General features: G+C 34.7%; 1 protein-coding gene across 8 annotated transcripts in view; it reads left to right on the plus strand.

Moving 5' to 3' along the window:
* The window catches only part of LOC114932668 (uncharacterized), a 158408-nt gene that overhangs the window by 37512 nt on the left and 94772 nt on the right, over window positions 1–26124 (plus strand). Inside the window, exon 1 of one of the 8 annotated variants that reach the window (XM_085482846.1) lies at window positions 1147–1174. The exons of 5 other annotated variants lie outside the window; for them this stretch is intronic. In XM_085482846.1, coding sequence (XP_085338972.1) covers window positions 1162–1174 — 13 coding nt within the window. In that variant the 5' untranslated portion in view covers window positions 1147–1161. Of the gene's footprint in view, window positions 1–1146; window positions 1175–19260; window positions 20847–26124 lie in introns of those variants that run through there. 2 more of the 8 variants (XM_085482830.1, XM_085482837.1) reach the window with 2 other exon arrangements.

A 26124-nucleotide genomic window follows, 5' to 3' on the forward strand; every position in this document is an offset into this window, starting at 1 on the left:
CCCGGATGGATGTTTGACAATACCGTTGCTCGTTAAAAGAATCCTATGTAAAGACTTCAGTGGATTTAATTTATAATCTTTTATATCAATTTTTCTATTGACTTTAATAAAGTGGTATTTTAGTTGGAGTAAACGAAAATATTTTTGTAATAATTTTTATTCTATTTACTCTCTTTTTACGTTGAAATTTATAAATTAACAATATATAATTATACACTAAATATATAAATAGTAAGTATTGTACTATTCGAACTTGCGTGTATATAACGAACGAAAATGTAAAAATGAACAAATTTAATTTTGGTAAAAGGTTAATTTTAAAAACAGATATGAGAAAATTGCAATTACTTGGCTATTGCTAGTTATAACTATCAATTTAGATTAATAAGAAGTGTGCCTTGTAATTAGCAATAAATATTGAACGAGATGGTATCTCATATATCCAAGGATTATTTGACCCAAGAAGAGATTGAGGAAATTTGATGACCATAAGCGGCACGTTGTTCTCATTAATAATAAAAAAATCGAGCGGCATATTCTGCGTTTGATCATAATTTTTTGCGCTTTTCCAATCGACTCGCTATCGACGCGTGTCGGCAACTATTCAATTAAATTTCCCTAACGGAATGTAATTGAGCGTTGACCACTGTTTACTACTTATGCGTATGTGTTATCGCATATATATTTCTCATGTGCAATGTCCCCTCTCTTTCTTTTTTTCGTCACATTCCAATGATTCTGTTACAACTTTGCAAACAACTTTCGAACGAGTTACAGAAAAAATCGATTCGAATAAAATCCAAGATTAGTTCTCGAAAGAGAAAAGGATCAAAAATTAATATATCTATATGGAAAACTTTGATCACAAGAATTATTAATTTTTATTACTTTCTGATTTCTCGCAATAAATTGTAGAAACTCAACATTCTAGTTTCGTATATAAGTTAGCATTAATAAAAACTTATTGCATATATGTATAATATAGGACGAATCTCAGTTTTGATTATGGAAAACCTCCAGTTCATTTTATTTAAAAAATATTTATGCACTTAATCATCTTTTTCTTACAAATGTGTAATTTTCTGTTACAGGTGAGTCACAGATTGTATTGTAAAACTACGTTTACAGCAACATTTCCAGTTGAAAATTTCGCGGAGGAAAATGATTAATCCAGGTAAACATTTAGCATTTTTGATAGCGCGAGCGTACATTTTTATCTTGTAATAAACAAGATACTGAAATTAAGAAATAACCTCCCAGATAATTCTCTTAGTAGATGCTATTTCAATATTACAAGCATCACTAGGTTTTTTTATTTCTAACATAGAAACGTTTCTTCTAAGATATTTACGATTAATCTCCGTTTGACAATTAACATTCAAATGATGCAGTCTGCATCATTTTTCATTTAACGAAAAGTCGCATTTGGCAAAAGCTCGGACTATGAGGAAACACGAATAACGATTGAATTCTGAAAATAGATTTGGCCCGATTCTCCCGCAAAATTGGTGCGATGCGATCGTCTATCCATAATTTAGTCATGTTTTTTTTTGTCATAGATATATATATAAAAAATGATGCAAAAAATTGAGAAAAATGTATAATTTATTTGAAAATTGCACGATACTAAAAATTGTGAACAAAAACAGAGACTTTAAAAAAAAATTTTATTGTCTTTATTTTTGATTCATAAATAACTGAATTTGATACAAAAATATTTTAAACAATACTGTATAAAATTAAAATTTTTGTGTAGAAAATTTCTTGACTTCATCAATAATTTTTATTTTGCGCTTGTAAAAATGCATTGTCATTTTCCGCACGTATTATTATATTATCGGTCGCGGTTTTATTGCAAAAATGAATTATTAATTAACACGATGACAGTGATTTATATTTGCACTTTCATGCTGAAAGAAAGTTTCAGAGAAGTGTATTAAGGCATGCTGTGCCGTTCTTTAATCTTTAAATGTATCCTGTTGCCAGTTGGCAACGATTGCATCGATGTTCCAATTCGAGATCTAAGATCATGTCGGTTGATAGTAATGCTCTATTTTTTTGAAGTGAAAGAGTTATTTCACAAAGAAAATCAAAAATTTTTTTAACCAAGATATAGAATATCATGCACGAAATTTTTATTTTATTAATGTAAATTGAATATTTAAAAGTAAAACTTTTTAAAGTGCATAAGTGCAATATCAGCTATCTTAGTGAATAATAAAATTGTTTAACTATATATAAATATTTAGGTTTTATATGATAGATAACGTGGCTTAATGGGATCTCGCGAATATTAATTAAATCAGAAAAATTAAGCGGATATAGCATACAATATAATCCGTAGATATGATACAACGGGTATTGGTAATACGAGTTTAATTATTATCAGAGGCGGAGCGAGAAATGCACCCCAATAGTCGAACCGTTAATTGTCTTCATTCTTGCTGAATTAAGAGCAATTAAGGTCGATTTGCCAAGTGATAGCGCAGCTTGTATTTTTATAAAAGTAAAAATATCTTTCTTAATTGTATATCGTGGTTTTTTTTATTTTTTTTTTTTTTATTTTTTTTTATTTTTTTATTTTTTATTTATTTATTTATTTATTTTTTTTTTGAAGATTATTGCAGAGCTGTATCTGATATTTTTCTTAATATTTTTAATATATTACACACAGAAATATATTATACTGTTGCAGATTAAATCGAATATTTGTGTCTATAAATTTTGTGCTCTGTAAATTAATGATTTATTAAACGAAGCTAAATAGTAAAAATGAATAGTATAATCTATAAATCTCGTAATATATTTCAAGAGTTTTACATTGACATTACTTTCAACGTTTCTATAAAATTCTCAATAATAATAATGCGATGCACGTTATTATTGTACAGAAACAACTCGCATTTTTATTACAAAATTGCGACTAATCACATGAGAAAGCAAAAAAGAGGTCAATTTGTCCAGTGGAAGAAACTCTTGTTGGTACCGTTAAAATAGCATAGACTTTCCTTATACGTATTGTCCGCTACTGTCATGCTTGCTAGCTATTTGTACTTGTCGCATGTAATTGGATGCTTTTTTAACGTATGCTTTATATGACCTATTACAGTCTTCAAGGTCAGAGAATTCAAGTGACACGTGATTTTTTTTCTGTTTCTTTAGACAGTTAGCATTAGGCGGATAAACTATTTCAAATCTATTTAATATCTGTTTTAAATATTTGAAATATTTGAAACAGATATTTAATCTTTTTTCTGAAATTCTATCAAAATTAAGTAAAAGATCTCGAATTGGAATCGATGCAATTGTTATCAAATGGGCAACAGGATACATTTAAAGATTAAAGTACAGAGTGCTTTAATATACTACTCTGAAACTTTCAGAATGAAAATACAAATATAAAAATCACTGGCATCATGTTAATTAATAATTTATTTTTACAATAAAATTGCGACTGATAATGTAATAATAAATGCAGTAATTGGCTATTTTTACAAGTCCAAGATAAAAACTATTAACGAAGCAAGAGATTATCTATATAAAAATTTAAATTTTATACAATATTGTTTAAAATATTTTTGCATGAAATTCAGTTATTTGTTAATCAAAAATAAAGACAATAAAAAAGAACAATTTGTTTAGAGATCTTCCTGCTTCTGTTCACAATTTTTAAATTCGCGTAGTTTTAAAATAAATTATACATTCTTTCCAATTTCTTTAATAATTTTCTATGTATATAACAATTAGTAACAATCGTGTAAATAAATTTTAATTAATCATAATTAAGTATACTTAATTTGAAATTAATTTTAATCAATCTTAATGTTTCTACAAGACACGGAACTAAATGACCAGTTATTTTTTTCATTTTTTTTATTATATGTATATATATTCTTCATTTTAATTACAAAGTTTCTGTTAGATAGTAATCTATACTTGTTAACACTTAGCAGAACCACTAGAAAGCGTGTAAAAAATATTCAATATGTGTACGATTAATTGAATTGAATCCCCCGCGGACGAACAAGTTTCCGGCCGTTGAATCGCGAGAAAGCGAATTATTTTCCTAAACCACTGCCCTCAATTTGTATATTATCTTCCGTCCGGACGGCCGCCGGACATTCGTGCTTCGGACTGAACGGATTCGATACTATCTGCATCAGGGGTGTGTCCATCATAATAGTAGAGACGTTTCAATTCTGAATATGGTTTGCAATAACATGATATTATTCTCTCTTTTTTTTTTTTAATGAAGATTAGATATTTTTGCCCTATTTATTTATTTTTAAAGATTTTTAACTAAATGAAAAAATGGTATCGCATTGTCGTATTAATAAATAAATACTCGATACTTTGGAAATCATTTTTAATTTTAGAAGCTTATAGTTTAGAGGTTTATTTTCACAAAAGTCGAGCGTTTTAATTATTCGCAAATTTTGCGTATACATTTCGCATCGATAGCTTGTCACTATAATTCGCACTGATTGTGAGATCTCTTTTCGCGAATATCGCGATAAAATTATTCAAGTGCATATCGAATCGCGCGATCAAAGCTCTGATAGATATGTTGATACGCATGAGGGAAAATCAAGCAATGTCGATTGCGTGCAAGTGCGTGCAGCCAGACGAAACGACCGACACGTCCGTCGAAGAAGTCTGCTCGCTGGCAAAGGCTGCTACGCGAGAGCTATCTATCGTTTAATGTCCCGTCATAAATTAGGTTCGGGTTAGGGCAACCGCGTGTTAGTGTGACAAAAGATCGATTTGACGTGCGCGCGCGCGAAGTTTCTCTTTCGTAGCGACGTGCATTCAAGCTCGTAAATCACGGTCGAGATCGTAATCGATCGATGCCGAGACTTTAAATGGAACGAATTGACCCGCTTTTGCCGATCGTCCTGTTTCGACAACGGACGAGAAAACGAGGGAGGCTCGAGATTTTTCCGAATACGCTCGCATGTAAATGAAATGACCGAAGAAAGCGCGGCTCTCGAGAGGTTTTCGAATTTATCAGCATTACTTGTATTACTCGAACGAAAAGGCATCGGTCGTTTTCGCGAGAGAAATCGAGAGTATCATCCATTTCGTGTATCGATTCATTACTCTCTTTATTACTCTCCCCTCGATAATTAGCCTCTCTCGGCTCTATGCAATTAACCCTTGCTGCGACGTCCCGTGCTCAAGTTAATTACGCTCCGATATAATAAGAGGATCGAACACGGCGATCTCATTGTCGAAGAATCTCTCTATTCCGGTCACAGGGTGACGTGTTTAACAGATCATGTTATCGTTGACCTAAAAAGCGAATAATAACGATGATCGCTGAATAAATCGTTGTAATGAACATCCCACATATTCGGTTATATATATTGTCTAGTATAACAGTGAGCATAGAATCAGGTCAATTTTCCAGTACAAGGAGAAATATCTCTCTCATTGTACAAATAAACAATAAATGAAACAAAACTATACCGTTGGTTACGTTCGATACTCGGTCCGATATAATATATTCTACACGTTATCGAAAGAAATAAATTAGCTAACTTATGAAAGTTTATATCTTATAATGTTGCAACATGCTAAGCGTGTGTGCACATTTGAAAAAATATGTATAAAATATGTACATTCTTTTTATTTTATGTACGTACCCAATCAATAGCTTTTCTACTACTGACGGTAAGTACTGATTAAATTTGATGCCGATATCATTATCTCGTTTAATCGTAATTTACGAATAATGATGTAGTTAATGTATATAATTAATCAGTGATTAGTTAGCTCTGCAAATGTCGTATGAGAAATGAAAACAAGATATAACACGTGTTTAAAAATCTGTTCATTCTGTCGCAGGTGCGCGGCTCGCGATCAGCTGATTTTGACAGGTCATAATTTTATACACGACTGTGTTTCGCGATATTACGGTTAGCGCTGTCTCGTGCACGCTTACTTCTAAATCATGGCCGTATCTCCTTAGAAACTGCCCACGCAAATCGCGATCGACGGACCGCGGCTGTTTCTTCGCGTTTCGCAATGGCTGTTCGTTCGAGCGATGACGACAGGTTCGACGCGGCTGCGCCGATATGTCTAGCGCGAAAACGGAAACGTGACGAAAAAGCAAGCATCAAGATTTTACACTGCAATAATTGTATGCTTACAGTAGCGCAATAATTGTACACGCTATCTTTCACGCTAATATTTCTCAATCGTTTTCTGCTCAGAATTTTATTTCATTCTACCACTTGACTTTCTATCCATTATAATTGTTATTTTAGTTGAAAAAATTATTAAATGAATTTACTCTGAAATTTATTTAACTATATATATATATATATTTGTATATAAATTTAACTTGTTGTTTGATAAATCTAGACTCTAGACTTCTAGAGATGCTAGACTTCACAACGAAAACAATATTAGGAAGCTCGTTTGTTAACATCGTCACGTACCACACACAGTTTGAAACTTTGTTGAGAATAAAACTTCTTCAACAAAAGTGTCAATAAAATAATATTTTCATATTTCCTGAAATATTGTGAAGTTTCGCGAAGAATGAACATAAAGTTCGAAAATATGGTGAAATTTCGGGAAAAAATTTTATTACATCCGATTAATATATTTCTTTGGCTTCTTTTTAAAACTAAATTCTATAAATTAAGTCATTCGAAATTCCCAAGTTGAATTCTCTTAAATTATTTCATAAAAGTTTTAGGAAATATTTTGTAATTGATGTGCACACACATACTTTAGATCTACATATTTTTTTATATTTAATTATTGCACAAATATACGTGATAATTTTTTTGTATATTACCGTAAGTTATTAATAGAATGAAAATTTTCTAGCAATTATATCTATTAATATCCGCAATAAAATAATTGAATGAAACACTGTCACGTCAGACTCTGCGGTAACTTTCGAAAGTGTCTAATTAGTTACACTTTCAGACGGCACTTTAACTGGGCCAACGTAGCATGGTTGGTAACCATTAATCAAAAAGCTCATACTTTGCTCTAATAAAAAAATAGATACGTAAACTTAACAAAAAATAAACACTGTATTTTACCTATTCTCGCGAATCAAAGTTCATTAAATAATATCATAATCTATATAAATGTTTTTGTTAGAGTGCGCCACAAAGTTTAGCTCTTGCCAATGTTACTTGTTGATTAGAAAGTATTTCCGTCTATTTATACTAACAAAAAGTACTTCATCTGTATGATTAAATGTAGGTTGAGAAATTTGTATTCGGTTTGCAAAAATCACGCGCGAATTTCGTGATATTATTCGTTATAAATTTGTATTCCTATCACGTGTAACAAGTAACGCGTCGCGTTCGTCTTCTTCCTTGCCTTTCTTGTTGCAACACTCGGAATCGTAATTCGTCAAGATGGTCTGACCACACACTGTCGTGATCACTTGCACGGTCGTTTACAAACATCGATCACGATTCGCAAACATGTTGAATATACGTGCAGATTCTGACGTAAATATCAGACCCTTCTGTTCGATCGTGTTTGCCGATGCAATCTGCAATCGGAATGCATTCAAACCAAACTGACACTGGATATTGCGGTTTGCATAATCTTCACGAATGATCGTTCGAATAACACGAGCATCTATGTTTATATTTAATAATTTTATATTATATTAGTAATATATTTATGTGTAATAATTTTTGAAACAAAAAATTGAAAGTTTTATTATATGAAGTATGAGATTATTTTATAATAATTATGTTTCATATAATCATGCTCTATTATATGCATCATGAATGATTTCTGTTCGCGATAGAAAAATTTGCGCACAAACTCAGTTTAATTAGCTTGAGGGAAAATTTATGATGAATAGTGATAGTATAGTCTATTTAAGGTGTTTTTGGATTATAAATGTGTGGGGGGGGATATCTTTTATGTAAGAAAGAGCATCGCAGATTCATGCCATTATGACTGGCTGTTAATGTTTTCATGTTGAACTGATCACTCGATCTTTCAACACGAATAAACACTGTTTCGCGCTTACGAAGCATTTTTCTTTGTTTTAGCGTCACGAGAAATTGCGAGATGCGTATCCATAAACACAAAAAAGTCGAGCCGTTCGTGAGATATCCATGTCGTAAAATTTTATGAATCGTGGTTACTCATGAATATTAGCGAGATTAGTTGCTCATCATTCCTTGTATCTTGCATCTTTACATTCAAAAGAATTGAAATGTAATTAGGGAATTGACATTAGAAAATTTGTGTAATATGTGTTAGGATTACAAGAAAATAATGTACATTAATAACGATGTTAGAGTTTTATTAGCAACAAATATTTGTTCCAACTTGTTTCAATCAGTTCGGATATCCTTTATTGTTCAAAATATCTTGGTTGGCAAAGAATCGAGATCGTTGCTTTGTATACATCGACGGAAACTTAAAAATTAAAATTTAGTATTTTTTACACAAATTTTTAACGCTTGAAACATATTTTTATTATAATCATTACAATGATGAATAACGAGATACAATTCGATAATGCCCGGCGAGAGGTCAGCTGATTATTTTCATACTTCCACGAACTTATAACAATGCCTTTGCTTTTCTTTCCTTTGTTGGTTGCAGGTTACTAGGACACGTATACGGTACTCGACAAATCGTAAATTTTGAAGCTCTTACCGCAGCGAAATAACGGCGTCGCCGTTTTGTTCGAATCACCAGAATCGGTCGACGAGGTCCGTTTACTCGAGAAATAAACGTATGAATGCGAGTGAACGCGCCACGCATATTATCTTTATCGTCTTTAATATGGTCGCATTATGAAGTTATCGCAGCGTGTCGATTTGCGTGTAGTTATGCATTACGTTTTATCTTCTCAAAATTGTATTCTTTCAAAGAAAAAGTATGAGGTTTTTTTACACACAAAAGTCATAATTACAATCAAGACTTTTTGAATATATTTTATATAATATTTGATACGAACAAAACTTTAAATTATTATGTATAAAAATCATCAGCTGACTGCATATATATATATGAAAAATGATTTTTATATTATTTTTTAATTATATAATTTTATAAGCTACAAATGATACTGAAGTGCTTTTATCACTCCACATCAACGAAAGATATACTATACCCTTTTACTAGAAAATACAACGCAATTTCTTCTCTAACGCTTCGGAATTTTATTCGTATCAAATTGCTTCGCGAAGCCCACAGTGTCCTCTTCAAGGATCCGAACAAAAGATAGCGAATGGGATAATCTTTGAGATACGAAGAACGAATTGGTGACGTCGGTGTCGTAGTATCGACCCTCTTAGTCGGGCGCCGGCAGGCCGTCACCCTGGCAACCTCGCCCATTCCTTTTGCATAGGAGAGGCATCGTGGCTAGACGGCTGGAGCATCCTCCCTTCGTGTACTCTTCATTAGTGCCACGGTCAACGGATAGTCAAGTACGCTCGAAATAGAGAAAAAGGAGAGAAGAAAAGATAGAGAGCGCGCGAAAGCGAGGAGACAGTTTTCACCGCGTCTTGCGCTGACATTTAGGAAAATTGAATCAGCTGTTGTGGACAGTCTTGTCTACAACTTCCTGTGATTCTAGGAGATTATAAATGAAAGGGAAATGTTGAGGAATAGAATCGACAGCTAGAATTGATAAAAAGTACAAAAGTAAGTAACTGGTACTTTTAGAAAAAGTATATAAAACTAATCCATTTTTGAAAAAATAAGCGTTGCCTTCGGTTCGAACATATATCTCTCTGGTCGATATTTCTGTATATTTTAGAGCTACATTTATATTCTCGAATCGCGCAATGTTTGAGATGAAGAACGTAGCAGTTCTAACTTAATCAACGAGGCTATTTTACGATTTTATTTCATGTCAGATTATATGTGCTTCCTCCAAGATTAATTCTGTTTTTCCAACGATTAAAAGAGGGATTATTCGATGGACGGGATAATTATTACAGCGCACTAGATGATTGAATAAGATTAAGAGCGCACGGTGTGGCGGCGATTATAAATCGGTGGCGATCTCAGAATAACTGTTCTTAATCCGTCGATCGATTTCCTGTTAGAGGCGTCCGATGGTGCACTGTTGCATTGCCAATCCAATTGACAATGAATAATCAGCATTACGCGTAACTACTAGGTGGATTACAGCGACGTGCTATAATCGCGATCATTCTCCTTAATTAAGTCGGTATTGAAGATCTGATCTTTCTCTCTCTTTCTCTCTCTCTCTCTCTCTCTCTCTCTCTTCTCTATTCGTATCATCAAACGTATCGCGCGTATTCTATCTGCTATTTATCATCACTGCGCGCAAGATAACAGGAAACGTCGGTCGAGGCTTCGCGAAGAAGCCACTCGTCTATGCTCCTGTGCATTGGCTTTGATATATTATTCGCGATATTGCGTGTACATATTCAGTGACTGATGCATCTCAAGGTGAAAAAGAAAAATGCATGGGAATGGCGCAATATCGCGCAAAAATCATGGTAGGTTGGAAAGGGTGGTGAATCATTAACAAGGCTTGGTTCTTCAACACTGCAACCTTTTGAACTTTCTATCTTTAATCCGCGAATATTCATGCTGTGAACCGCGCTTTAATATACAGTTATTTTTTTGCATTGCGATTTTATAGAAGGTGGTTTTGTACGCAGTTTTATATTCATCTTTATTTCATATTCTGTCGGAATATTTAAATTTTTCAGATTAATATCTGAAAAAACATATAAATAAATATAAGTTTTTTTATTATGCTCTTTTTTTATCGAAAAAAGAAGAATATATTTCTGTGGCGTGTGATATTTATTACATCTCAGAATATTGCAATGTCAACAATCTCGATATCCAAAGCATTCTCCTCTTGTTTTGCAATTCAGCAGTTGAGATATCAGGCAGGCAATTTAATAAATGACACGATAATGATATTCAGGTAGTGCATCCAAAGACAGTAGATGCTATTATATAGTTAAGGTGAGAGTTAATGCACACAGGTGCAGCAGGAAGTCGATAAAGTGGCACTAAATTTATACACGGTGTATCAAATATAACGTAAATTGTGCTTCTTGATTGATTCTATATTTGAATTCAGATATTATAAATCTTTCTAATTTTATATCTTTTTTTGAATAATGTGCCCCGCAAAAATATAAATAAATATATAAATTAAAGTACTCTAATATATAAATTAAAGTCATAATATGCGCTATTATGTATTATGTGTATAGCCATCTACAAAAACGATTATATTGAAATTATCTTGTTTGACCTATAAAAACCATGCTTGTTTTCTTCGTTTACATAAAGGCGTACGTGTATGCTCGGGCACACACTGTTAGAAATTACGTTACCCGGGAAAGCTATCGGTTCTTTGCGTAGATGCTGGAACATTAAGACATAGGAAAGGAGTGTAAAACCGATAAGGATCAGAGCATATAATCGGAAACCCTTTTTGCGCTATGCACAAACGCGATGGAGTCAATTATCGCAATTGAGATTTTTACGACTGACCAATAAAGCTACGCAACGATCGTTACAACCATGCGATAGTTACGGATCGTTTATAGATTTAGGATAAAAGAATGATTGATCGTGATCGTCCTGGAAAATAGCGATTTGACGTACAAAGAATGCGATTAATGAAATATTCGAAATGTGACGAAAAATTCTCGTTTGAAGAAAAACGCGATAATCTAAATTTTTATTCTTCATCTTTATAGTGGAATAAAAAATATATTTGGAGACAATTTTTTTTTATTAGATCTTTAATAGCGATGTAAATTTGACATAATTAGAGCTTAAAATCTCGATTTCTACCTAGTAATCTATGCGCATATAGTTAAGCCTACAAGTTTTAAAAAATTTTCTTAAGTAAAGAATCACTTGAGAACCAAAACAAAATGTACTATTACACCATCATATTTAATCGCAATGCAGTCAGCGGAAGGAGAGATTACCGCATTTGCTACCGCGCCTCCGTTTGCGGGCATAGAGTATTTACGAGCGGTTGCTTCCCGGTTTAAGCGGAAACTTGAATATACCTATGCATTATCTATCAGGCTAGCAAGAAGATCGGCGCGCCGCTTTTAGAAAGAGGGAGAACCTTCCCCTTTAGAGTCCGCGAGATACGTCTCTAATCCCGACGAGAGGCAATGGATGCTGCAAATTTCCTCGTAATTCAAAGCCAAAATGCGCAGGATCTGCTAACTATCTGCAATCTGTGTTGTCTCGTGTCAACTTTAATCAGGATAAATCCCTTCTGTTCGAATAGTGAGGCTGATTGCCAAGGGACGCGTCTTATCAGGAAGTCCTTGTTTCTCGTAGCCACGACATTGTATGCATATATAACGAGATATACCAATGAGACGTAGCTTTATGTACACATTTGTGCAATTAATGCATATTAATTTATCAACGAAACGTTTATATCATTTTATCGTGCATTTATTAGATTGTCTAATATTTGTTATAGTTATTTCAATTTTTTCCTCCTTTTTATCGGTACATGTTCTTTATTTTAATTTAACGCATAATGCTCGTTCTTCTCTTCTGATAATTGTGCCATTCTTATTTCTTCATATTGTTCTCGGAAATGTTGTTAATCACATTAAAAAGCGTTCCGGCCATTCGTACTATTATTCTTCGTACCCGAGCAATTTAATTCGTTCGAGTTAATTTACTTTGTATAATAGAAATCACTTTTCTTTGATGAAATCTTGGTATGCTGCGAAAGCAATTTCAAAGTCCAGAAGTTCAGAAGAGACAGGCGTGAATTGCCGTATCTCTGACGAGTCAAGATTCGCGACGGTGATTAAAAGATCGGTCCTGGAACACAGGAGCGACTTTATGCTCGGTGATGCGTGTAATCTTCTCTTGTTGGAAATAATATCGATCTCCTGAACGGGCGTTCGTAGGACGAGCCGAAGTAATGACGAGCGTGCCTTTTCCTTCTTAAGTTGTACTTATCGTATTACGCAAGTGTCGTTAAAAATGACCACAAGGAAGCGCCATTTATTGATCGAACTTTTCATCTGGGTCAGACTTATATTTCGCTACGCATATATTCTTCATATTCTTTTTATCTACATTTTTCTGCATTTAATATATAGGATTGGATTTAAGCAACTAATAAATATATATTAATTTTACGGAAATCAGTTAGTTTTAAGATAACATTTGTTCAAATGTGACGCACATACGCGTTTACATTTGCACCGTACTGTAATTATTTGAGCTGAAATTAGATTCACTGGAGAAATGATATAATATTTATCCCGTTTATCACAATAATGATAAGAAATTATCAAAATGCACATAGATATGAAAGCGCGCAAATACCTTTGTGGTCGCGAAACGCCAACCGCAAAAGTCACGGCGATTTAACGAAGACAATGGAACTAATAGAAATTACGGCGCCCCCGTCCAATCCTATAATTCTCTCTCTTCAATGTACAAACGGCTCGACAGCCCGGAACGCTGTCTTTGCCCGGAATTGTGCGGGTCCGTCCTCCGCAATTGCACGGTTAGTATTTTCGTGCGTCTCGTGCGGAACCTAGAATTAAGGCGGACTTCGAACGATCGATCTTGAGCATTCTTGTTTGATTGCTATACCAATTCGTGATGAACTTTATTCCAAAGATCTTCAAGCTATACCACCTTAAACTTGAATATGTATAAATCAATATTATTCTGCTTATTATATAGCTTATTAATTATATATGCTTATTAATATATTTTTTTTTTTTTTTTTTTTTTTTCATTATAATAATTGAATCGAAATGTCAATTAAAATATCTTTCTGTTATTTAGTTATTTCGTTAAATTATGTCGCAATATTTCGTGGGAATAACATTCTTTGCATTATTATAAAGCGAGACAATGGTTATTCAGCTAGTGAATGTATGCAATATTTCTCGGATGCATCATGCTATGCGCTGATTCATCTTTCAACAGAAAGATATACGAGGTCGAGAGTATGAATGATACAAACGAGATTTTAATTCTCTCAGATTAGAGACTCAGATTTTAATTCCTTCAGATTAGAGACTCTGGAAAGGGATTTAACATTATATGACGAGCTCGGGAAACTTGATGAGTTTATTATCGGATTCAAGTTGAATTACATTCTTACAAATGCTATTCGAAAAAATTTTTAAAAACGAAGAGTTTGCGGAAGCAGATAGATTTTTCCTTTCGGTTGTCTCCAATCTTTACTCTTGTTTCTCTCCCAGTATTTTCGCGAACAGTGCTTCTTTTCGTGACTTTTTCCGCGACTTTTTCCGCGACTTTTTTCTGCTTGCTCTGCTCCATTTTTGCCGGCCATACTCGTTCATTTAATTTGCGATGGCAGCAAGAAACGGTGCGGCGGTGAATCTTCGAAGAGTCGCGGATCGAGGCTCGACAAGAAGGTTCACGGGGGATATTTATTACCGTTGCCGAGGAATTATCGGTCGTCGTTCTGTTCCGTTGTGCACTCCGGTGGAAACGATCTTCGGTTCGAAATTATTGGCGTCTCCTTGCGCGTCTTCTGAGAAAGTCGGGCGATCTTATTTCCTCCGTAGTGCTCGCAACATGATTCTTGCGACGAATAAAGGATCGAATAAGATCTTTATATCAATTATGGCGATCCGTTAGGCCTCGAGAGAACAAGGCGAGATGTACGAAAGCTACATGGAATCGCGAAAAAATTATTTATTAAAAAAAAGCAATTGAGTTGGAATTTATTTTGGAACTTCGTACATATATCTTTCAATCAATGCTGAAAATGATGAAGTATGAAGTGTGGTAGAATTTTAACTTTGCGCTGACCCACAAATAATTATTTCCAAAATACGTTTTTTTGCATCTTTAATTTCAGAGATTTTTTGTTTTAACACACACTCATAAACGACGAAAATAATTAGTGAGTCATAGGTCCGGTAACAATCGGAAGCGGTTTGTTTCGTTTATAAAGCTGCGTTGCACATTTCAAAAGCAGACACCGCGAGATGCTTTGATGACTAAACGCGCAATTCGATAGCGTAATCTCTGCAACGCAGCGTGGTTAGGTGTGTTTCGCATTTGAAATAATCACAACCACACCCGCAGCCATTCGCACATCGTATTACTCGCGATAGGAGCGCGAAATACAACGCACATGTTCGCACGGATGTGAGTTTTATCATATATATTTTAAATATCGGAACGCGGATCGGGAAAAGAGAATTTTGAACGAATAAGTATTCGCTGCGAACGAATTATTATTTAATTGAATTTATTTTAATTGGCTCGTTCAGTCGATCGTAATCCAGTCGCGTTTCATGCAAAATAATTCCGAATTTGTGACCGTGTGTCTTCGTCACGACTATAATTACATCGAGTTTTCGTACGTGATTTCTCGAATCATTTCAAACTCTCTACGGAACGTAACATATAAACGTATACATCATTTTCTGAAACTGCGTCGCGGCCGTATAAGAAAAGTCACGTTGCAAAATTTGTGAAGTGCATGTAACACGTCATAACAGAAAACAACAGGTCGTTTAGTCGCTGGCAGCTATTAAAAACGCACGTCATTGAGACGTATTACGGCGACATTGAGACGCCCGCTTGCTCTCTCTTCGTCGAATAAAATATTGTTCATGGGAGAAAGCATAAAATTAATGCACTATTTATAACGTGTTAGTCCGATTTTCTGTCGCGCAATTAAAGAGTTGTCTTCTTTCTAGGAAGTTGATTCTAATAGTCTATATTTATACTGTGCCATTTAGTAACAAGACGCTTTTAGCCTGCATTCTGAGAAAGTTCTTAATGCACGTGCATTATTTATTGTTAGTTATAGTTCTCTATAGCTTTTTTCAGAACAGTCTTAAGAGTCACTTTACATGTACGAGATTAAAGTTTAGACTAATAAATAATCGAGTTATTCACATATAATTTGATGAATTTTTCTATTTTTTATTTTGTAATTAATAATTATGTAAATTGCCAATATTAATAATGTTTTAATTTGATTAAGAGTCAATCTTTTGTTACGTTGCATTGCTATAATTATTTTACTACAGAACTTTATTCCCTTTCTACAATATATTACTAAACGAATTATTAATATTTCACTAATGTAATTTATGGAAATAATTATTTCATTATTTGAAACATCAATAATTAATTTTGTACATTAATTTTGTTATCTGTAATGTATACACATATACAACATATATGTATATTCATATATGTACCCTTATGTCACATACATATCACATTTCCATTTTTTGCGCCACAATCTTGCGCTTTCATATATTTTATATTACAATTTATCTGTAATAGAAAATATTTTTATATTCCGTTAAATTGATATAAAAATTTTTAAGAAGATTTTCATAATATTTTAGAGAATATTTTATTATAAACAAAGATTCTGTTTTATATAAATTATCGTGTTTCGAGCTATACAGTGAATAAAGAAAAAAATTTGATATATTGATAATTACATCTTTCTTTCACATCGCGTTTGTTTACGCTGCAAGCTCTCTCTCATGAGATTCGTGCATGTGCGATAATCGATGTGACATGGAACTTGACGAGTAACGAGTGATAAGTAATCTCTGTCAGTCAAAGCCTGCCCTTGGTGCTCGATGGTGCAGTACCGCTTGTATCTAGCAGAGTCAGCTGGCATATTAGTTTCCATAAAGGGACATCGATCGTCGTTTGAGTGACTTCATGTACGAAGCACGCACGCGGAAGCTCAAGCCGTAAGAAGCGCGTTACTATGCTCTCCGAGTATTAGTTGATGAATTGTAGAAACTCCGAAGAAATTCCTCGAGATATTTAGATTTATCATTGTCAGGGAGGTTCTTCATATCGAATTAACAATTTAATACCAAGCTAGCATAGAATAGAAAATGTGAAAAACTCATTTTACACATTTAAATTCTCTATATTCTATAGGAATTTGTTGAAAATTATAATGAGAAAATAAATTTTGGTATCTTCAACTTTGATGGATTTTACAAATTAAAAGTGATGCCACTATTTCAAAAATATAATAAATATGATCACAAAATATCTCGTGAATATAAATGAAATATTACACCACATTGTATTAGTTAGTAAATAAATTTAATAGATATTAGTTTCCGGGATAACTTTACGAGTTATTTAAAGGGAGCGTCATTACTTTTAACTTTATATTGCCTACTAATTTTATCACACTAATTTTATCACACTAATTTTATCATATTAAGAAAATATCGTGATATTATGATATTACTTTAGCCGATTGACCCTGATCTTTAAGCTCCGTAAAACATTGTGTAGATAAAACTGAATGGCTCCGTTTATCCGCAAACGGACGCCATCGTGTCGAGGCGCGTCTTCGACGCATAGCGCGTGCACTGTAACAGGAAAAAGTGACCTAATAAACCAACAGAAGAGATGTCGGGATTAACCATGAGCAACCGTTAGGTGTAATGACTATTATTTTCCAGCAGCTTTTTTGCGATCCGATCATGTCTCTATAGGACACTTTTTCCGGCTTTTACCCTTAGCGAGTTTTAAAGTTCATTTATGATTCAACAATCTACGTAACAAAGGCTCTTAACAATATATGTATATGCTGCAAGATCGTAAAAATAAATATCACAAAGAAAATATGAGCGCATACACTTACATTAATTTGCTATTGTAGATCACCTAATTTTTCGCTTTTTTCCTTTTGAATAAGTTATAATAATGTAGAGTGTAATACATAATTGGTTAATGTGCATAGTGAAAAAAACATTTCTATTGTGTATTTTGAGACATATAAAAGGTTCGACTTTTAAATCATCATTTCAATATTTTATCTTGATATTAAGTTTAATTTTGCTGAACTTATTTGAACTAAAAATTGTTTTACCTTGAACAGCTAATTGCATCAAAATGTTGTAACTAAATAAGTCATTACAATAATCCATGTATCTCTAATTATTTTCTTAATCATTTTAATCGTAATTAGAGAATTAAATCTCTCTTTTTACCACTAAAATTTGTTTATAAGAAATTGACTTAAAAATTCAAGAGAAATCTGTCATTAACGATTCAAAATGCAAATAAACATCTCATATAACGAGTAACAAAAGGTACATAAGCTGCAATAAACGTTCTGGGAAACGATTCGTCGTTTCTACTCGGCAGTTTCGACGCACCTTCTTGTGAAGCATTTTCCAGCGATAAAAACGGTCTTACCGCAAATTGCTATAACAGCAACAGAAAATGTTTCTTCCGTGTAACCGCGCCATTATTACGATACGATTCTACATTTGCTCTAGAGTACCACCCACGTTCCTGTTCGACTTATATAAAGTCTTCACGCATTATCTATCGGTTGAAAAAATAGATCCACGGATAATACGTAATTTTATTTTCTTTCGAAGAGAAGAGTCTCTTGTGCAATACTAGTTTTTTTGTGCAATAATTAAGAAAAGTCTAAAAATAGTTAAATAAATACTCTTATGATACAGCGATAATGACGAGCAATAATTTAAAGGCGAAAGACAGAATATAATTTAGACACCATAAAAAATTCATGAAAAAAGAATCGTTCTTCAAATGTTAGATTGTAGAGACTAGTTTGAAATAGATTTATTTCCGTGATTAAATTTATACTTTCCTTTTGTAAACGTATTCCCCTTTTCAAAACGTTTAATTACGTGGATTATGACCTAGAAAATGACTATCTAAAAATAACCAAAGCTACTTTAATGACCGAAAGACATCCGTTCCTTTTACATAATCTCGCGCAATCGAAAGCAATGGTATGAAAATTAGGATATTTTGAAATCATTTTTTTACACAATTCAACACGTTTAGGTAATATTTCCTCAAAATTGAATATCGAGAAAATATTACCAATTAATAATAAAATATTTACCATCTAATAATAGAATATTAATACTATGGTCATCAGTAATATAAAATTTAATTCGTTATATGTATCATAAAAACTAATCAATATACTAAAGCGCATCAATGCGGTTTTTATATCCGCAAGGATGCTGCGTTGCATCCTTACCTTTTTTCCCCGTGGTAGAAACCAACTACAGCGAGGACAGCCGTTGTTCGCTCGTAATAAACATAGACGCGTAAATCGTATCGACGAGCTTTTCTGCGCGTACGTGGATTCTGCTCGAAAAATACCGTCTTTCTTCCCGACGCGGAAAACGCGTCTCTCCTCCCGCGCTGCGTCTCCGCGCCTTCTCGGCCATTTCCGGCGTCTGTCGGCGTCGCTCGCGAACCGCGCCGAGACGAACCCACTCAGTCGAACGCTGACCGTCCGTATACGTGAGATCGTTCGTGAGAGAAGTCCGCGCTAGCCACGCAGCCACGAGTCTCCGGCTGTCGCGGGTCCAGCTGTTAGATCAGTCGTCAGTCGAGTATAGATTCATCTCGTGGAAGCGTCCCGTGGATACTTTATCGAGGATACGTCATCGCTCACAATCAAATGTCACCGGTCGATTGAGCTGTCGCAAGATTTATCTTTCAATTTCCATTCCTAGAGTCTCAAGAATAACTGGAATAACTGCGTGTCATCAAAAGCGGGGGTGGAATATCAATTAATATTTTACTTGCTGCGTAAATAGGCCGATCTACGCGTCAGTATCGATAAGTTGGCTCGTAGCGAGCAAAGATTTACACAGCTGACAGCCGGTCAGAACGCCGGAAGGTCGGAGCCACTACACCTGTTACCCATGTTTATGTCACGAACTGTCATCTGAAATCTGAATCGGGCCGAACGTCGTCTTTCGCTGAAGAAATCGGGCGGAATTTCTTCTCGCCGGCGACGATCTTACGCGACGAGGGTTTGTCGCCTCTTAAACGAATTCAACGAGCCTGTTCGGTTAATTCGTGCCACTTCACGCAACGTCGCGGGGAGATCGGCTTGCTTAGTGTTCCCTCTCTCTTTCTTCCTTCCGTCGTCGACGTCGAAAGTTGACTGACCGACGTGACTCACGAGATCACGAGTCATTCTCGAGTCGTGATCGTAGGTGCGTTCCTCGCGGTCTTATCGCAGAGGAAACATCATCGAGAAAGCGTCATCGATATCTTATAATTAACACATCATCGATCGCATTTCACGATATTGACATATAGTCGGAATTAAATTACAGAGGAAATTAATCTTTGCCTTTGACATCTGCTGTCACTAACGCGAGTCGATCGAATTCATCGAGTCGAAAGTCGGAAAGAGATAAATCGAAGTAAAGAAACTTTCCCCAGGAAGTGCTGCTACACATTCGCTTTTTAATTGCGCGTCGATTATTCAAATCTTAAAGGAGAACCTTCCACGATGAAAGAAGACCGAGCTTTGCGGAAGTTACTGTGTTAAACGCGCTTTACAACCGCGTATCACGAAGCATAATCAATCATCGAAATCGTACGAATTCGATCTCTTCTTCGATCCTTCCTCGAGGACTTTCGAGAGCGAGAACTTGACGCGCGCCAGCTCCAAATTTTTCGCGTCAGGATTAAGTGCTCGAGGACGGGGGCTGTCAAGAGAGACGGTCACGTGCCACCTGTTACGAGCCGATCCGCAGTGCGGAAGGGTCGCGGGTTCCCGTCGCGGATCAGCGTGTCGGGCGTCAGGCGGTCGCAGGAGGATGCCACTCCGCGCGACAACGCGCCCTTGGCTGATCCTGGCGGTAGAATGTTGACAGCCCGCTCGGGGCCTCTCGGGCTCGGCGTACCGCGAACCCTGGGGCCCGCGGAAGGGAGCGACCACCTCTTCCTGCTGCCGGAACGTGCGCTCATCATGGACAGTACCCACCTGCGACAGGACCTGGCCGGTCTTGACTTTAATCTGCACCTGAATCTATTGCACACCGCGCCTCGCGGAAACGTCTGGCTATGTGAGTTGTTGATCACTGCTAATTTATACGAAAGAAAGAGTTATGACTCGAAATGCGACCCAACTTCTTTTGATTTGATTCGGGTATCTTTACGAAGGAAGGTGGTTCTGTCTTTTTTTTTTTTTTTTTTTTAAAGTAATTAAGGGAATCTCAAAAGAAGCTGGCGGAAAATAAAATCGAAAATAAAAGTAGATTTTTCAGTATACTTTAAGTGCGAACTTTAGTCTTCGAGAAGATAATTTTTATTATTTTTTTAAATCTCTGTGTATATATGGCATGAATATTCTTTATTAGCAAAATTCTCAATTATTTCCGATATTATATTAATATCAAGACTTAAGTCCTCGAAATTGTACATACAAATCCCGACATCCTTCCATCACTGATATAAAATTGCATATTTAATATTTATACATAAGAACTTTTTGCTTTTTCATTAATTTATCTGAACGAATAAAGTATCTTAAATGATATACGTACATAGCATCGCTCTTTACGATAATTCTTACAAAATATAATGCATTACATTAAATTTCCTCGAATCTCCAGTATTCGGTTTTCCAGTTACATATTTCAAGAAAAATCCACTCCCAATATGATATATATATCTAGTATCAAATATTGACAGCGACAATCTGTATTTACGTATCATAACATTTTTGTGAAGTTTGGAACAAAGCTCGAAGATAAGACAGAAAAGACTATTGTACGATTATTGTACTATAAAATACAAACCACACCTTTGTGTCATCTTCTCGGCAGTTTCTATCCGGTGCAGAAAACAAATCGTTTAAACGAGGCTTTGCGTCGGCGATAAAATGTCGCGCGAGAATTTGTGTTTTCGCACAGTACTTTATTATCTGTCGAAGGTGTGTATCCCCTGTGATACAGGATGTCGAGACGCGTTGTAAATCGGGCGGATTGCTTCCCTTTCGTGGTCTCTCGCCCGCGGAAGAATCTCGAGGTATTCGCTCGTTTTACGAAAAGCAGAATATCGAATCACTGATCGCGTATATGATTTTCATTGGTATTTCGCGGGACGAGAGAACGATGAAAAATGCAGAAAGATTATAACAGCTGTTCGCAATTTTCTTCCATCACGAAGGGAGAAAATGAAATGGAATAATATATGAGAGAGGAATATGTTCCATTCGTAAATGGTAGAAAGAACTTAGCTCCGAAACTCTAGAAAAAGATAAGAAAATATATAGAGAGAGAGTTTTAACTAGCGCACCGCGAAATTATCGCCGTAGTATCGCCAATTAAATGCTTTTTTGCGCCAATAGAAACGTAGAAGCCGTTCTTTGTAAGAGAATGCCGCATGATTATGATGCCCCGTTATCGCGTTTTCTATTCATGATCGTACTGGCCGTTAATTTGGCAGACGGAAATTTAATTAACGCAAATTGGTGTGTCTTCGTTATAATCATTTGCGCGAAATCGCGAAACAATTCCTTTTCGCAGATGTATGTATTAGAAATGCGAATGGGCCCATTAATCCTTATGGCGTCCGACAATTATTGCAACATGTCATTTTCTTCGTAATTGGTGATAATTAGAACCGGGCAAGAGGCATAATTAACACGTATACACGTTGAAACAAATGTCGACTGAAAATATTCTTCTGTGACGCTCGCTGTGTCGAAAGTATACTTTAACTGTCAATTGTAAAATTATATGTTCTTCGCGCGAAATGTTTTCGGTGAAAAAAAGAATTTTTTTTTAACTTTATACATTGCACCAAAGAATGAAGAAATGCTCCGCATTTTCTAAAAAATAGGAATTATTTATTCTGAAAATTATTAATATTTTTTAAGTAAGAAGGGAATTATCCTTAATTTGTACTTAATAATGAGCGACAAATACATTTTTCGAGTTGTGTAAATGGAATGGTGAGAAATGAAAAAAGTAGGAAACCGAATAATTCAGGAGCAGTAACCGTAGCAATGGTTCCCCTAAAAAAATGATTTTCCTTATTGTTAGTACGATCGTAACAAAGATATAAAAGAAATCATTACAGTGAGTATCGAAACTTCGCGTTCTCTTTCTGTGAAAGTATAGTAAATCTTCGTTTTTATTATAAATGTACTAAGCACCGCATGAATGTTATATAAATTTTCTTACGTGTTCTTATCTCAAGATGGAAATAAAAATATAAATATAATAAGTAATAAAAGTGAATATTCTATTAGAAAGTTTTCGCAGATTATATACAAATACCTTGTCTGAATTTTTTCGCAATAAAACGAAGAAATATTAATAAATTTTTTCTCTGTACCATTGCTTTTACATAAGTATTATCAATTATTATAGAGTGTGTAAAAATACAGATATATATTTTATACCACTTAAAAATTTCATTAAGAAATCATGGTTGCACTCGTGTGTCTATATACACATGCGTGTATTTGTCCCACATTATATTAACGGTTTATTCCTTATTTGAGATACTCTTAATCATGTCGAGCGTGAAATGACGCGTGACGCATGTAATGCTCAGAAATTTGTGTAAAATATCAGCTTGGCGATCGCGTGGAAGTCATCGTATCCGTGATCGGACATTAATAGGAGGCATATTAAGCTGGGGGAAGCGTTATAGCATCTTTTCCCGCGCCGCGCGCGATTACGGAAAGTCCGTAAAAAGATCATTACGATTTATATTTATCAGCGGGCGGTATACCGTGTTATTACGGTTTTTGCGATGCTGGTTAATTCGCGATGTTATGTTGTCCATATTTGCGGAGCTCGTAATCGGACAGGACAGAGGAAACCTCTTAAGATGTATACGGTGTGGTACATTTCTCTCTCTCTTTCTCTCTCGTCCTATCTCTTTTATTCTTTTTAATTACAGTCAGCTGTTCCCGCGCGCGCCCGACAGCATCGCGAAGATTTATGAAATCATCCGGGATGCGTTTTCTTCTCGCGACTCGGATGGTAGACCGTATCCGACTTGATATACAAGAGTGCGTTGCGCATTTGTGTATATATCTTCTAGTTCTTAACTTGTTAAAATATACGAACCGTGCAAGAGACGGACAGCTGGAATGAGATCAGAGATATCTTCGAAAGCCGATTATCTAAAAATAAATTAAAATCCATATATGAGGGATATAGGTATATGATATATTTCTTTCGGAAATTTAAAAACAAGGATCTTTATCCGCTTTCTTAAAGATTCAAAAATAAAATAAATAGAATCTAATAATCAATTCAAAATTTTAAATCCCTTACAAACAGCTAAAGCTGTAGATCTCTTTGAAGTTAAGAGAATTAATATTCTAAAATTATTTTACACATATGTAAAAAAAATTCCGCATAGTAATAAACAATTTCACGTTTATTGCAATGTGAATTATACTTCTCAGGAATTTATATGAAAAATTGTGACTTTCGCGCAGCTCTAAAGGGCAAATAATGATTGTTCGAGCGAGAATACTCGCATGTGTCATATAATGATTTGTCACGTCTGGTGGAGAAAATACGTATTATTAGTCTTATGCTGATTCGCACCAACAAAAGCGTACTTTCGAATATCAATTTTCTAAGCAGAGTCGTGTCGTGATGACAGGAAGAGTGTGATTCGCAAATGGAAAATGTATAGGTTCTATTTCAAAATCACTGTATTTGCATTCTCTTTTTAACCGACGTTTAGAAATTCTTAGTAGTTACTTTCTGCGAACTATGCAATTTAATTAAGATGCTAATAAAATTAATTGGTTTTACGTTCAGAGATGATTAACAAAGTGCTCTAAAAACATCACTGTTGATAAATGCGTCGTAGAAATATTGCAATGCTAATATAATATTCAACGGGAAGTATAATCGCGATGCTGATGCGTTATGGATATTGCAATTCTGCTAAATCGATGCTACTTTAATAATTACTTCTTTCATAAGCGTCATGACAGGAGTGACAACGAAATGACAGCTATTTACCCTCGTGGTTCGATCAAGGCTAATCGAAGAGATTGCTTTTCGAGTTAGCTCTTCGAGTATGCGTGGTCACGTCACGATGATTTGCAACACATCTACCTGTTACGCCAGTCGCTTATACGAAACGCGATGACTATCCATAGAAAGTTAAGGTCACGATAGAAAAGCGCGAGGTATTGTTTAGAGACATTTAAATAAAAATCCTACATAAATGCCTACGATTGTGCTACAAGATGCGTGCATATATTACTGAGAAGCAAATCTATCTTTTTCGAGAGAAATTTCTATTATGTAAAATAGAGGAACGTTGAATAATTCAATGCGAGATAATTTAATTTACGAAAAATTGTCATTTAAATGCCACGAAATTAGGTTATTCGTACTTTCTGTATTTAATTAACATGTGGATTTAATTAACATGAGCGGTCAATATTTTTCGTTCCATTAAACGTACTAATGTAAGCTCTATTTTTGAGGTAGATTACGAGATAGGTACATTCATATAATTTAATGAAACCTTGCTATTGTATATGAGTGCACACACGGTAGATTGTTTGCATCATCGTGATTATTTCACGCCACGGTCATAATCTTACACATCTCATGACGGAAATGTTTCTAGCAATTACAGGCTTTGATATTTTTGCTTAATGATATTTTCTTCGTGGGTAAACATTTCTAAACAATATTTACTTGTAGAATCTTTTATTGCGAGCTATTATTGATTATTATTTTTTAGTGCATATTTTTAGATCAAATACTAAAATTTAAAATTTTATTCATTGACTAGTGATAGCTTTATTTTGACTGTCGTTTCAAAAATTATAATAACAATAATATTCTATAGATTTCCGAAAATATTGATATATATTTTTACACGACTTTCAAGAAAAAATTTAAAAGATTCTCTATGGAAAAATAGTCGATAGCAATTTTATTCGACTTTATTCTTCCGACGAATAAAATTAATATAATAACTCTGAGATTAGCATACACGAATCTCGAAAATACCTGCTGTCATTCAAAGCACGGCTAAAGTCAGGATAGTTTCTCTGTCCCTGACCATTTATTCCAATCGATTGAACGTCCGGGCCACAAGATTGACCGACGAAATATAATCCGATTGCTTATAGTATAATTAATAATTACTATTCCGGAAAAGGTCTCGCCGCGAAACAAACGAGAATGTGCACCTCATCTTTCACCAAGTTCAAGATTAATGTCACGTTGATAAACGTAGTGAAACTCCGTTCGATTCGGATTTTTTTTTTCCCGACGATGTGTCACCGTGATACACGCAAAAACGCATATATGCTAACGAAATATTTTTTCCCTTGACTTGGTT

Source organism: Nylanderia fulva, unplaced genomic scaffold (assembly GCF_048542155.1).
Source record: "Nylanderia fulva isolate GAGA-0341 unplaced genomic scaffold, ASM4854215v1 Scaffold22, whole genome shotgun sequence".
NCBI classification, from domain to species: domain Eukaryota; kingdom Metazoa; phylum Arthropoda; class Insecta; order Hymenoptera; family Formicidae; genus Nylanderia; species Nylanderia fulva.